The sequence below is a fragment of the Carlito syrichta genome, unplaced genomic scaffold (assembly GCF_000164805.1).
Source record: "Carlito syrichta isolate Samal-C Ts95f unplaced genomic scaffold, Tarsius_syrichta-2.0.1 Scaffold311939, whole genome shotgun sequence".
Lineage (NCBI taxonomy): Eukaryota > Metazoa > Chordata > Mammalia > Primates > Tarsiidae > Carlito > Carlito syrichta.
Window position 1 is genome coordinate 633,299 of NW_007256035.1, and position 12,485 is coordinate 645,783.

At 45.4% G+C, this 12,485-nt stretch overlaps 1 protein-coding gene across 1 annotated transcript in view; it reads left to right on the plus strand.

Moving 5' to 3' along the window:
• The window catches only part of ITPKB (inositol-trisphosphate 3-kinase B), a gene marked incomplete at its 3' end in the record, with an annotated part of 98,146 nt that overhangs the window by 1,397 nt on the left and 84,264 nt on the right, over positions 1–12,485 (plus strand). The window contains exon 3 of the mRNA XM_008069342.2: positions 5–1,606. Coding sequence (XP_008067533.2) covers positions 5–1,606 — 1,602 coding nt within the window. The remainder of the gene's footprint in view (positions 1–4; positions 1,607–12,485) is intronic.

The window sequence follows — 12,485 nt, forward strand, 5'->3', positions numbered from 1 at the left end:
GCAGCAGGTGGTGGCCGCCAGCACCCTCTCCCCGCCGGGGCCGGAGGAGGCCAAGCGGAAGCTGCGGATCCTGCAGCGCGAGTTGCAGAACGTGCAGGTGAACCAGAAAGTGGGCATGTTCGAGGCGCACATCCAGGCGCAAAGCTCCGCCATTCAAGCGCCCCGCAGCCCGCGCCTGGGCAGGGCTCGCTCGCCCTCCCCGTGCCCCTTCCGCAGCAGCAGCCAACCCCCTGGAAGGGTCCTGGCTCAGTGCGCCCGCAACGAGGAACGGAGGACAAAGTCCTGGGGGGAGCAATGTCCGGAGACTTCGGAGGCCGACTCCCGGAGGAGGGGAGGGCCCGGCCCGTGCCTCTCGCAGGACAAGGAAGGAGTGGCACTTCCCCCGGGCCGAGCTACCCCTACAGGATCAGACGCTCAGGGTCCAGACGCTTTTGTGAGAATGGAGAAGGGCGTCTCGGTCAGCCCCCGCTGTAGCTCACCCACAACTCTGGACATTGACAAAAGTGTCTCTCCTCCTTTGGGAACTCGGAGTTGCCCAGCTCCCTCACTGGGTCTGGTTGGAGCTGGCTTCGTGAGGGGCACAGAAGTGGCAGCGAGAGCTACATCCACTGGGCCACACTGTCCACACAGTCCTGCCCTCACTGAGCCGTCTGAGAGGGCCTGCGCGCTTGAGGACCCGCACCCCCCGGAGGCCCTGGTGGAGAGTCAGGGGCAGTTTCTGGGCAGTGAGACAAGCCCAGCCCCAGAGAGGGGCGGGCCCCTCGGTGGAGAACCCCCTGGGAAGATGGGGAAAGGAAATCTGCCCTGTGGCATGCCGGGCTCCAGGGCGCCTGAAGTGGGCGAAAGGCCAGAGGAGACGACTGTGAGAGCGCAAAGCTCAGAACCCTCTGATGTCCTGACCTGGCCCAGGCTGCCCGAAGTCCTGACCTCTCTAGGCCCTGAGGAGGCCCCAAGCGGGGCCCCGGCGGGCGGGGGGCCTCGGCAGCACCCCGACAGAGTGGAGGGAGGGACTCCAACGTTGGGCTTGCTTGGGGGCAGCCGCGCAGCACAGCTGGGGACCCGGGAGGTGGAGGCGGGAATTCCTTCTAGCAGAATGCTGGAGCCTTCGCCCCGTTGGGAAGCAGCAAAAGATCAAAAAGAACTTCAGTGCCTTCCTGGGGACAGGGTGAGCGTGCAGCCTGGGAGCTCCAGGGTTTGGCAGGGCCTCATGGAGGAACCCAGTTTGGCTTGGACGCGTGTCACAGGGGTACAATCGGAGGGGACTTGGGAAAGCCAGCAGCAGGACAGAGATGCCCACCCCAGCCGGGAGCTGCTGCCCCCAGATCAGAAGGACAAGCCTTTCCTGAGAGAGACCTGCAGCCCCAGCAACATACCTGCTGTCATCATTACAGACATGGGTGCCCAGGAAGACCAGGGCTTGGAGGAGGCACAGGGAAGCCCTCGCAGCAGCATGCCCCTGAGGAAACTGTCCTCTTCCTCGGCTTCCTCCACGGGCTTCTCCTCATCCTATGAGGACTCGGAGGAGGACATCTCCAGTGACCCCGAGCGCACCCTGGATCCCAACTCAGCCTTCCTGCATACCCTTGACCAGCAGAAGCCCAGAGTGGTAAGTCTTGCTCTGAGATTTTTCTAGAACTTGTTTTGCTTTTGCAGACCTTTGATGCCCCACGTGTCCCCCTTTTCTTACTTTCTACTGAGTCGTGAAGACTCTGACCAGGGCCCTCGGGTGGTCATAACTAATAATTCTGTTTAGGCGTGTTTGCTCCGGTGAGGACAAAGGTACTGACCATATGAGCTTTGTAGCTTGCACAGTGAACCTGAGTCACTTTTGCTGTTTCCATATGCATCAAATTTTTAAGATACTTCCTGTAGGTCACCACTCTTCTTGGGACGATAATATGAGTGTCACAAAAACTTCCTGACTAATCCTCAGAGATAGTGAACAGGGTTGCTGAGCATAGCTTTTGTATGATCAAGTGAAGCACTTAAAGCTGTGATTCATCCAGGCCGAAGAAAACTGACAAGTATATCATCCAAGTAAGTCAGCCTCTATTAATAAGCCAAGACAATGGTGTGATTCTATGACAGGGCCCTGAAACCTGTAAATGTGGTTGCGGCCAGTGTACTGGATGAGGAACCACCTACTCTCAGTAAGTTAAGTCAGGACATTGCAAATATTAGTGTGGTCAGTGTCACTGAGGTGCAGCTTGATGTATAAATTAAAATAAAAACCATGCCTTAAGCTAAGTAGATGGTTTCCTGAGTATCAGACCATTTTATTAGGTTGAATTATCTAAGGTAGGTACCTGGGTAGTATTTCCAGGGTAGAAACCTCCTAATATATGTGCGTGTTGGCTAGGACAGGCAGACATTTCAGGTATGTTTTCATGCGTCTCTGGTTTGGTTCTTCATACGACATCTCGCGCTGGCTATGGCAGTAGACAGGAGTTTATTTCTATTACATGGTTGTTCGCAGTTGTAGGCTGTTTTTACCCTTAGGAGGTTCAGAATATCTTACAGAAGACATAAGATATTACGAAGCCAGCACTTCTGAAAAGGTCTGGACTTTCTCTTAGCTTTTCCAGAGAGTATGGGGAATTTCCTAGTTCAGTGTGCAAGTGCTTGCTGTGCTACCTTGGGGGAAAGTCTGCATTGTATTATGGTAGGTGCCCTTCTGATTTCAACTTGAATATCAAATACTATTCATTGTACCTCAGTAACTTTCTCCACCACTACTGGGAGCTTTATCTTTCTCCTTTTCATCTCTCACTCAGGTGTTTTGGACGCCAATGCATATTTCTCTCTTGACTTTCAATTCAGAAATCACAGTCTTCACAGTCGGAATTTTTAAAGGCCAAACATTTCTTTTTATGAAATTCTGCTTTCTGCTGATGATCTGGAGGCAAATGTGTATGCAAAACCTGGTCCCAATCAGCCTGGCATTTTGTGGCTAGACAGGGCCCCAGACATCTTGCACCTGTGGTCAGGCATGGGCACACCACCTTAAGAGGGAGGACAGTCCACCTGGAAGGGAATGGTGCTAAAGGGCGAGTGGAAAATATTTCTCTCTGAAGGTGTGGCCCCGATTTCTCTTCCTTCCTGCCCAGCAGTTAGCAGCTATTGAATAAGAGGTGATCCCCATCCCACTCCTGCCAATTGCTTTTGAGATCCTGAAGCATAGCCGGCACAGCCAAAGCTGCTTTAGCTTGTTCTCCAACTTTCCATTTGCCCTTCCTAGTGGTGGATTAGCAACTTCTATTGGCTGGTTATCAAAACAGTTTGTATGTCCTGATGTTTGAAAAGGGTTTTTGTCTGGAAGAGACTAAAGAGGAGATAAATAATCACAGGTGATAATTTTTTTTTAATTTGCCAGGAGAGTGCCAACTGAGAAACCAGAGGGTGCAGTGGTCTTTTCAAGTTAGCTGACAGGTCCAGAGATAGAAATGAGGGTGGCTTGTTGCCCAACCTACCTCTCACCTTTAAACAGGTTTTCAGACACCCACAGGGTAGAGCCAGGGAAAAATCCCCTGCCAGCTCTGCTCTCTGGATCACATGAGACTGATGGGGAGTATGTATGTATGTGTGAGTGTGTTGGGGGGAAGGGTGGGTAACCAACTGGAAATTATGGGATGCTAGGGACTTTTGAGCTTTGGTTGAGTGCTTGCATGATAAGCAAAGTTTTCTTGTTGTACTGCTTGTTATGCTGGAGCCTTATCTGTGACACTGAAACATCTACTCATTGGGTCACAAATCACTTGATTACCTTAGACTGATATTTTTATCTACAGAAGGCAAGACATCTTGATTGACTGGGCCTTTTGGCTGGGCTTTTCTGGGTTTGGTAGGCAAAACCCAAGCCAACTCTGTCTGAGGTTCTACCATACTGATACTGCGTTCTCCCTTCTGGATTTTGCTGCTTGTCTACACTGCTGTTCAACGCTAACAACACCTACACTTGCTCACACCCACTCTCACACAAGTTCCTTTGTGCACACGGGTCTGAAATAGTGTGTTCAGTGTTTCAGTCACACAGCCAAGCCCTTGGCCCTCAGACCCACTAGACAGTGATAATTTTTTTTAATGTGCCCTGTCTTCCCACCAAGTTAAACTTTTTGGGCTTCCTGAGGCACTTTCTTTGTTTTTGCTGAGGAATGAGTATCAGTGATGTGGTGCATAGGCAGAAGGTGATATCTGCTTATAAAGGATCAGACACCTGAAATTTGCTCAGAAACAGTTTTATTACACATCCAATGTGCAGTGGCTTAATTCAGGCACATTCACGCTTACTATTCTCCGAGATCTGAACAGAACCAAATTGCCCTGAATAGGGATGGTGTTCTCTCTTTTATTCTTTCAGATCACTAAAAATTAGTCAACCATTCTTTACTTTTCTATATGTCTTTTTGTTTTGTTTTGTTTTGAGTTAGGATCTTACTCTGTCACCCAGGCTGGAATACAGTGGCTTGATCACAGCCTCGACCTCTGGGGCTCAGGTGATCCTTTCTTCTCAGTCTCCCAAGTAGCTGGGACAACAGGTGTGCAACTCCCTACTTGGCTCATTTTAAAATTTTTTTGTAGAGAAGAAGTCTTGCCAGTTGCCTAGACTGGTCTCCAATTCCTGAGCTCAAGCAGTTCTCCCACCTTGACTTCTCAAAGTGCTGGGACTGCAGGTGTGAGCCATCACACCGGCTACTTTTCTATGTAATTCTATTTGAGAGAATCTAGGTCACTGAAACACCAGGCTTAAAATACTATATTAGAATATGAATGCATCTTACTTTAAAAAATAGATTTTATTGACTTATCTGAAAATTGTCCTATCCGTTTTATGTACAAAAATCAAAACAAAACACTGGCCCAGTTACTTGGAGGATATAGAAGGACGTATGATTCAAAAGCATTGCCTTCTTTGTGCTTACTGTTTTCTAAGGGTTGCTGGAATTCTGTTTCTTTGGCCTGGTTTTTCTTTTTTTTTTGTATTGACTAGTTTTGTAGCTTTTTTTTTTTAGAGAAAAACTAACTCATATGCATGGTAAAAAATTCAAACAGTTTAAATGGTTTTATGTGGTTTTGAAAAGTGTATTAAATTTTTATTTCAAACTAAAATTTAAAAAGCCTTGGGGAGCACTTTAAAAAGTACATCTGGTGGTGAGTACTTTTAAATGGAAAATTCTTTTCTGGATGAGAATATTGAAAGCCCAGATTTGTGGGGTTGAGTTCAGGTTGCATATGTTGTTTTCTTAAGATGGGGCACCCTTCTCTCTCAGATATGTGGAGAGGATTTTTCTGGCAAGACTTCAGCAATTTTCAGATCTAGGAAGACCCTGAGTCATTTATGTGAGGTTTCAAGTGTTACTCTGATCTGTTTAGGGATGAGGAAACCAATAGTCAGAAAGGCAAAGGGACTCAGGGATGCACTCGTGGGCTCTGCCTTTCTGGCCCAAATGTATCCTTTAAAAATGTGCCTCTTCCATGAGGATGATCTCATGGAGTCCCTCTAGTCCCTCTCTGTGATTATGTAATTCTAGACCTCTGATTCAAAACCTAGTGTGTGCACTAGCATGTCCAAGAGTGTGACAAGATTTCTTTGGTATGGCTGGACCTTGGACACTGAGGCCAAAACTGGGCACCTTTAGTTTTGTGCTTTTGTTTGAGCCCAATGGATTGATCTTCTTGTCTTCTATCTCCTTACCAGAAGAATGGCTCTTCATAATTCCACGTTGAAAGAACATCATCAAAATAAGTCATCAGATTTTCAATTAACAATTAGACTGGGGTAGAGACTGCTGGTAGAATGCCAGAGCATTAACCTCAAATTTAAAAGGTGCATTCCATTTAAAAAAAAAATGAGAGAGGGCTTTGGCCCTTAGATACTGACCTTTGGAAACTGAGGCTTTGCCTTCACAGAGCCAAAACATCACTTCAAAGACCTTGATTTATCAAAAATAAGAGTATTCAGCCAGCTTAAAATCCTTTGAAATAAAGACGAGGTACAGAGAAAAAGAGAGAATGATTCTCAGCAGTGTTACTTTTAATGCAAATGTTTAGGCTTTGCAAAAACACAGCTCAAGACTTACCTTAGCCTTTAGGTTTTACAAGAAAATATATTAAACCAGTTGACTGCTGCTTTTAGAGAAATGTATTTCAGGTGTTACATAAGTTGTGTTCAGAACTTTTGTTTTTAAGCGCTGAACTGCTCCCACGTCACTTTTTTGATTTTTTTGGCACATATCTGTTAAATGTAGTTACAGATTAGATTAGTTCTATGTAGTTTATTTATATTCCTAGGAGTATTGATAACATTGTTTAGGCTTATTTTATTTTGTCAGGTTTAAACTTAGTTATCTAAACGTAGAATTTTGAAGTATTTAATGGAAAGAATTTTGTATCTTGGTAGGAAAAAACCCTGTAGATTTTGGATAAGCAGCAGGTGATTTGGAATTAACTCAGGAAGTCTTCTAAATCATGTTGTGGTCACACCATCAGTGTGGAGGGTCTGTGGGGCTTTTTTTGTTTGTTTTTGTTTGTTTTTTTAAGAGTTGGAGTCTCACTCTATCGCCCAGACTGGAGTGCAGTGGCCTCTCCTGGCCACCACAGCCTCGACCTGCTGGGCTCCAGCAATCCTTCCGCCTCAGCCTTCCGAGTAGCCGGAATTACAGGCGCGCGCTACCACGCCCGGCGAATATTTTGATTTATTGTAGAGGTGAGGTCTTGCTGCCCAGGCGGGTCTCGAACCCGCGGGCTCAGACAATCCACTCACTTCAGCCTCCCAGAAGCGCGGGATTACAGGCTGAGCCACCGAACCCGGCTGGTCTGTGGGTTTTGATAGGAGAGGAGACCTTGGCATCAGAGGTTAGGTTCATTGTACTTTCAGCTCTGTGACAGAAGGCCTCACAGTGATTTTTCTTTTCCTCAGTAGGTGGTATCAGCATTGCAAATGATGTACTTTTCACGAATCAGGGGAGCTCATTGTTTACAAAATCTTGTACCAAACCCAACTGTGAATTTGTTGGTAGTATGAAAAGTCCTGTTTGGGATTCGGTATGACCAGTTTTCCTGAAGCTCTGTGCCCTTCCTGTGTTAACTTACTGAACCAAGTGACAGTACAGCTTGTGGCAGAAATACCCATCCTCTCCTTCAGACCCATAGGTCTAGTCCGTTAGACTGTTGAGGGCCGCCTTGGTGATCTGGAAGCATCTGCCGACTGGGTCCCATGACCCTATAGTCAAACTTGACTTGCTGTAGGTCTGCTACCAACTTTGAGTCTCGTGGAGTTCCTCCCAGACACCGTGTCATCTTCTCATTGGGTCTCCTTCATTTACCCTATCTTCCTGGTGAAGACAGCAGCCCTGATCCATTTATCTGGGAGTGAACTATTTATTTAAAGTTTCCTTGACTGAAAGACATCATAAATATAGATGATCTCATTAGGAAATCAGGCCTCTGTGCTTGCTATTAACAAAAATAACCAAAATTTTTCAATAGCTTCGATAATTAACATGATCTAAATCTGAATCTGGGAAAGGCTTTAGAGCTTAATTTCTTCTAATATCCACATTTTGCAGATGAAGAGAGCAAAACCAGAAAGTGTTCAATACAGTTATAGGACCTGTGTGTACTTTTTTTTTCACTTAAAAAACTTCCTTAATGGGTAAGCTCCTTACCTTTGCAGAGCCATCTTGGCTTTAAACGCAGTACATGCTTTAAAAACATTTGTTAAAAGAATGGGTGGATGAATGAATGAGAGAAAAAGAACAAAGAGAGATAATAAAACCCAGGGAGGGCTAGTTTGTTTCTTGCTCCCATGACCTTGCTGCCACAAGAGTAAGGGTGCTGGACTTGGATTTGTGAGACCTGGGATGGATGCAATCTCAGTCCATATATGGCCTTCAAATCCTCTGAAACATGGTGGGAATAGGCGTGACCTCATGGAGTGGTGAGCATTCAGTGTTGTGATGCTTGTAATAGTGACTTGCGCGTCACCTGGCAAATTAGTAGAGGCTCAATAAACGTTAGTGGAGGTAGACTTGGGAGACATTGTGAGTGCTGGTGAGGCAATGTCTGGAAAATTCGCTGGGCCCCTTGGAAGAAATGCTCCATAGCAATCCTAGGATTTTGTTTAAGTTCCACTTTCACCCCATACGATCCTGGAAAATGATTCAGCCTCAGCCAGAAAGTCTGGAATGAAATTAATTTCTCAAAGACTGCTATTCACAGGCTATCTTGGAATTCACAGTCTGTTGTAGAACTGCAGCAGTTTCCTGAAATGTATTTCGTTGACCATTTAGAATAAGGCTGATCTTACCTTACATCTCTGTTTTCTAGTATGGTTTCCTTTTGTCTAGTTGCAGAGTTGAGGATTACTTTAAGGCTTGGACTCAAAGAGACAGGAATGAAATGCTTGGTCAGCAGAAGTGCACACTGTATACTGGCCTCAAGGGACAAGGTCAACCATGACACATGTTTGCAGAGTGTTTGTGCGGGGAATACTACTCTGATGTTTCTTACTTAGAAGACAGGGCCTTCTGACTTTGTCTGATAAGAAATGACTTGTGACAGTCATTTCACAGGCAAACCAGCACTCAGGCTTTTGACTAACTCGCCTGGCGTGTTCCTCAACAATTCCATTAAGAATTCACTTTTAGAAATCTGATCTTTTCCCCTCCGTTGAGCTTTACTTGGGCATTTTATTGATTTGATCACTTAATGGAAACCCGTTCAACAAAAGGCATCCCTTTAGGCCACTAGTCAAGACTGCACTTTTTGTTTCCTGAGACTTTTACTTCTATTTTGCTACAAACCAGGTGTTAAGTTTTATAAGTAACCAAAAAGCAGGAGCTATCGTTGAAAGAAACCAGAATTAACCTCTGCAATTCATATTTACATATGATTTAGTTTGGGACAGGAGGAGGATATGTTTTTATTTCCTTATCTTTGAATAAGTAGAGACATGTCTCTCCCAGCCCAGGCTGGTAGTGGTTAATTTTCAGCTAAAGAAGATCTCCCTTGTAAAGCTCGCTGCTATCCTGTTAATCTAGCATTTTACTCTTGTGGTAAGATTCTGATGGAAAGGGAAAATGAAATGATCCAGTCATCTCTAACAAAAGCATCAAGATTATTTCCATTGACCTGGTGACCAAGATTAGAGTTTGCCCAACCCAGAGATGCTCAGGGTAACGGCCTGACCTTGGCCAAGAACTCCTCTGAAAGGGTGGGCCATTTCGATCACATTTATAAAGTTGGTCTCAAGGTGTTGGGGGAGGGTGTGAATTAAATGCTTTTGCCCGTGGCTTTTTGTGGACATTGACGGCAGTTTTTTTTTTTTTTACTCCTCTTTAAGGGATCTCTTCATCCTGCCCCCTTCCCCACCCTATTCCTTTAATCAGAGTGAATAAACTGATTGTACTGCTTTCCAAGAAGAAGCTGTAATACATTTAATATTACCAGAGCTTAATAGTTTCATACACTATGGGGAGTGTTCAGTTTGCTGCAGGACAGAAGGATTTGGTTCCCTAGTGATTGGCTATCCACCAAGCTCAATCAGCAATCTCTCTTGGTATGCTCTGAGTTGGTGGGACCTGGGCAATTACAAGGGAGGTCACAGCACCCCCCAAGCAGTTCCCAGCATGTGTTTTTCCAATTTCACTGACATTCTTTCCAGGCTCAACTCAATTTGTTTTCATCTTCTCTATGGCAATTGATGACTGTGTAATTCGGCAGGATCTCTTGTTAAGTGCCTCTTCCCTGTCGTATAGGATTGGGTGTTTATCTAATCCTCTGCTTAGGCTTGGATATGTTACATAGTCTTTTTATAAGTTAGTTATGTGAAGAGCAGATTTAAGAAAATATACCTCATAACTATACAAGGAAAGGTTGCTGGCTGGTATTGAGAGGAACTTGGGAGTATCACTTCTGTAATCCTTATCTAACCTGAATCTATTAGCAGGAAACTAAAAAGGCCTGTGTATGACAATGAGATAAACAGTTTAATCTCTTAACAATGTCAAGTGGAAAATCTAACTGCCTGCCAGTAGCTTAAGAAATGGCTAGGAGATTTTGTTAGGGACAAATAATCCTGAGACCCAGATAGCTGAGCCAAGGGTAGAAAAATTGGTTGCTATGTGTTACAGCTGGGAGGTTAGAAGGTCACTGTTAGAGTTTGAGAAACTACTGAAAAATCCTACAGCTACAACATTTGCTAGTGTAGGGGACATTTGGAATGTGCTATAATTGATATGTTAGTCTGAGACCACTGAAACTTTTTCTTCGTTTTCTCCTCTTTTCCCTAACCATCATCATCATAGTCATCACAGCATTAAACACTTACTAGTATTTTTTTTTTTTTGAGTTGGAGACTCACTCTGTTGCCCAGACTGGAGTGCAGTGGCCGCTCCCGGCCACTGCAGCCTCGACCTGCTGGGCTCCAGCGATCCTTCCGCCTCAGCCTTCCAAGTAACTGGAACTACAGGCGCGCGCTACCATGCCCGGCTAATAATTTTTTTATTTTTATTGCAGAGATGAGGTCTCGCCAAGTTGCCCAGGTCGGTCTCGAACCCGCGGGCTCAGGCAATCCACTCACCCCAGCCTCCCAAAGGCGCAGGATTACAGGCTGAGCCACCAAGCCCGGCTACTTATTAGTATTAAACATCTTACTAATTCCAAGTAATTTAGACTTAATGCTTTCTCTGAGAATTTTATTGTGCTTTACAAGTGCAGTGTGTTTGAAAGACTGGTGACTCTCAGATTCATCACTTGACCTCTTTGGGCTTTGGTATCCTCATCTGTAAAATGAGCATATGGTCTTTGTGAGTCTCAGATGAGGTAATGTATCTGTACAGAGTCATTTTGTGAGTGTGTGAATTATTTCCTGTCTAAATTAATTTTAAGTATAAGTACTTTGACTTTTCTGAATAGAAAGATGTACAAGCACCATACTCATGCATAATATTCCAACCTTGTTGCCTAAGGAGAACTCTCTATGGGTGATGTAAAAACAGTCTTTCCATGCACAACAGAGCCAGTTGTGAAGTGGATGTACCAGTGGGGTATAGAGGATTGGGGCTGAACACACATTCTAGATAGCATCCTGGTTCCAGTTCAGCTTCAGTGTCATCTCCTGCTGCCTGAGTGACCTTCTTGGCCTGCATGGACTGTAGATGCAGCCTCCCTGGCTGTGGTTTGCTCTCTCGTCAGTGGGCATGACAGACTAGAGGGAAGGCCAGAGTGAGTGAGGAGAGAGCCACGAAGCAAGGCTCTGATGTTCCTGGGACAGGGCTCTCAGCTCCTGAATAATTTCAGGGAGATTGCACTTGAGAGTTTTAGGACACTTAGTGGGAGTATTGATATTCCCAGTACTATGTAGTGTTTTTCTCTTCTGTGTCCCAGACAGTGAAAGAGAGGAATTCAGCAAAGTCTTGAGTTCTTAAAGCAGGTATTACATTCAACAGATATATACTGGGTGCCTCTTCTATATGGCCAGGCCCTGGACTAGGTCCAGAAACCTCTGCCTCCTTTCTCATTGACTGAATCTCCCTTCAGGTGGCTGCTCACATTGAGAAGGGCATGTCATACCCAGTGGTTGCCCAAACACCAGGCATTTATTTAACACCCTAGCCTGCAGATACCTGTGCTGGAGAGAATGACTTAATTGATGCTGTCCCTGTCCTTGGAGATCTATCCTCCAAGACAAAGCTGATGCCAACAGACATACTTGAGATTTGCAAAATTCAACAAGTTCTATCGGCACTGAACAAGCACATTCATTAAATATAAGTTAATAAATAATTGTGTTGGCATGCGAGATGCAGAAAGCTTCCGTATGGATGGTGGAGGAGGAAGTAAAGAGATGGGATTTGGGCAACGGTCACTGGGAAAGGAGTCTGGGATAAAGGCCTAAATAAATTTTCTACCTCTGTAAGAGGTGGTTGATCAAAGAGACTGTTCTGGGTCCAGAGGCTCTGGGAAGTTGGAATGAAAGAGGGTACCCCCTGCACCTTCAGGTCCTGATCCAGAACACTGGATTCTCCACAAGTGGATGCTCAGCTGATGAAAGATGCAGCTTCACTGCATGGGGCAGCTGCACTGCTGATGTGCTCTCAGGGGGACCAAAGGGATTGACCAGGGGGATGTGATCAGGAAAGCTTGGGAGGGACGTCTCTGCAAAGTATGTGCTTCTGAGCCTGAACTTATGGAAGAGCCCTAGCGGGGAGGGCGGGGTAGAGAGCCTAGTGTGGATTCAGGGCAATCCTGGGTTGATCCAGACTCTGCCACTTCCAGACTATGTGACCTTAGAGTAGTACTTTCTCCTCCTCAGTTTCATCATTTGTAAAATGGGACTGATAATACTATCTTAAGCTTGTGAGCCTTAAATGAGGAAATGTGAGTGAGAGGGGGTTGGGGTGGGAGGGGTGGAGGGATAAAAAGTGTGCACAGGTGGGAGTGGTGGTACATCTAAAGCCCAGACTTCTTTGCGCTGTACAATGCAA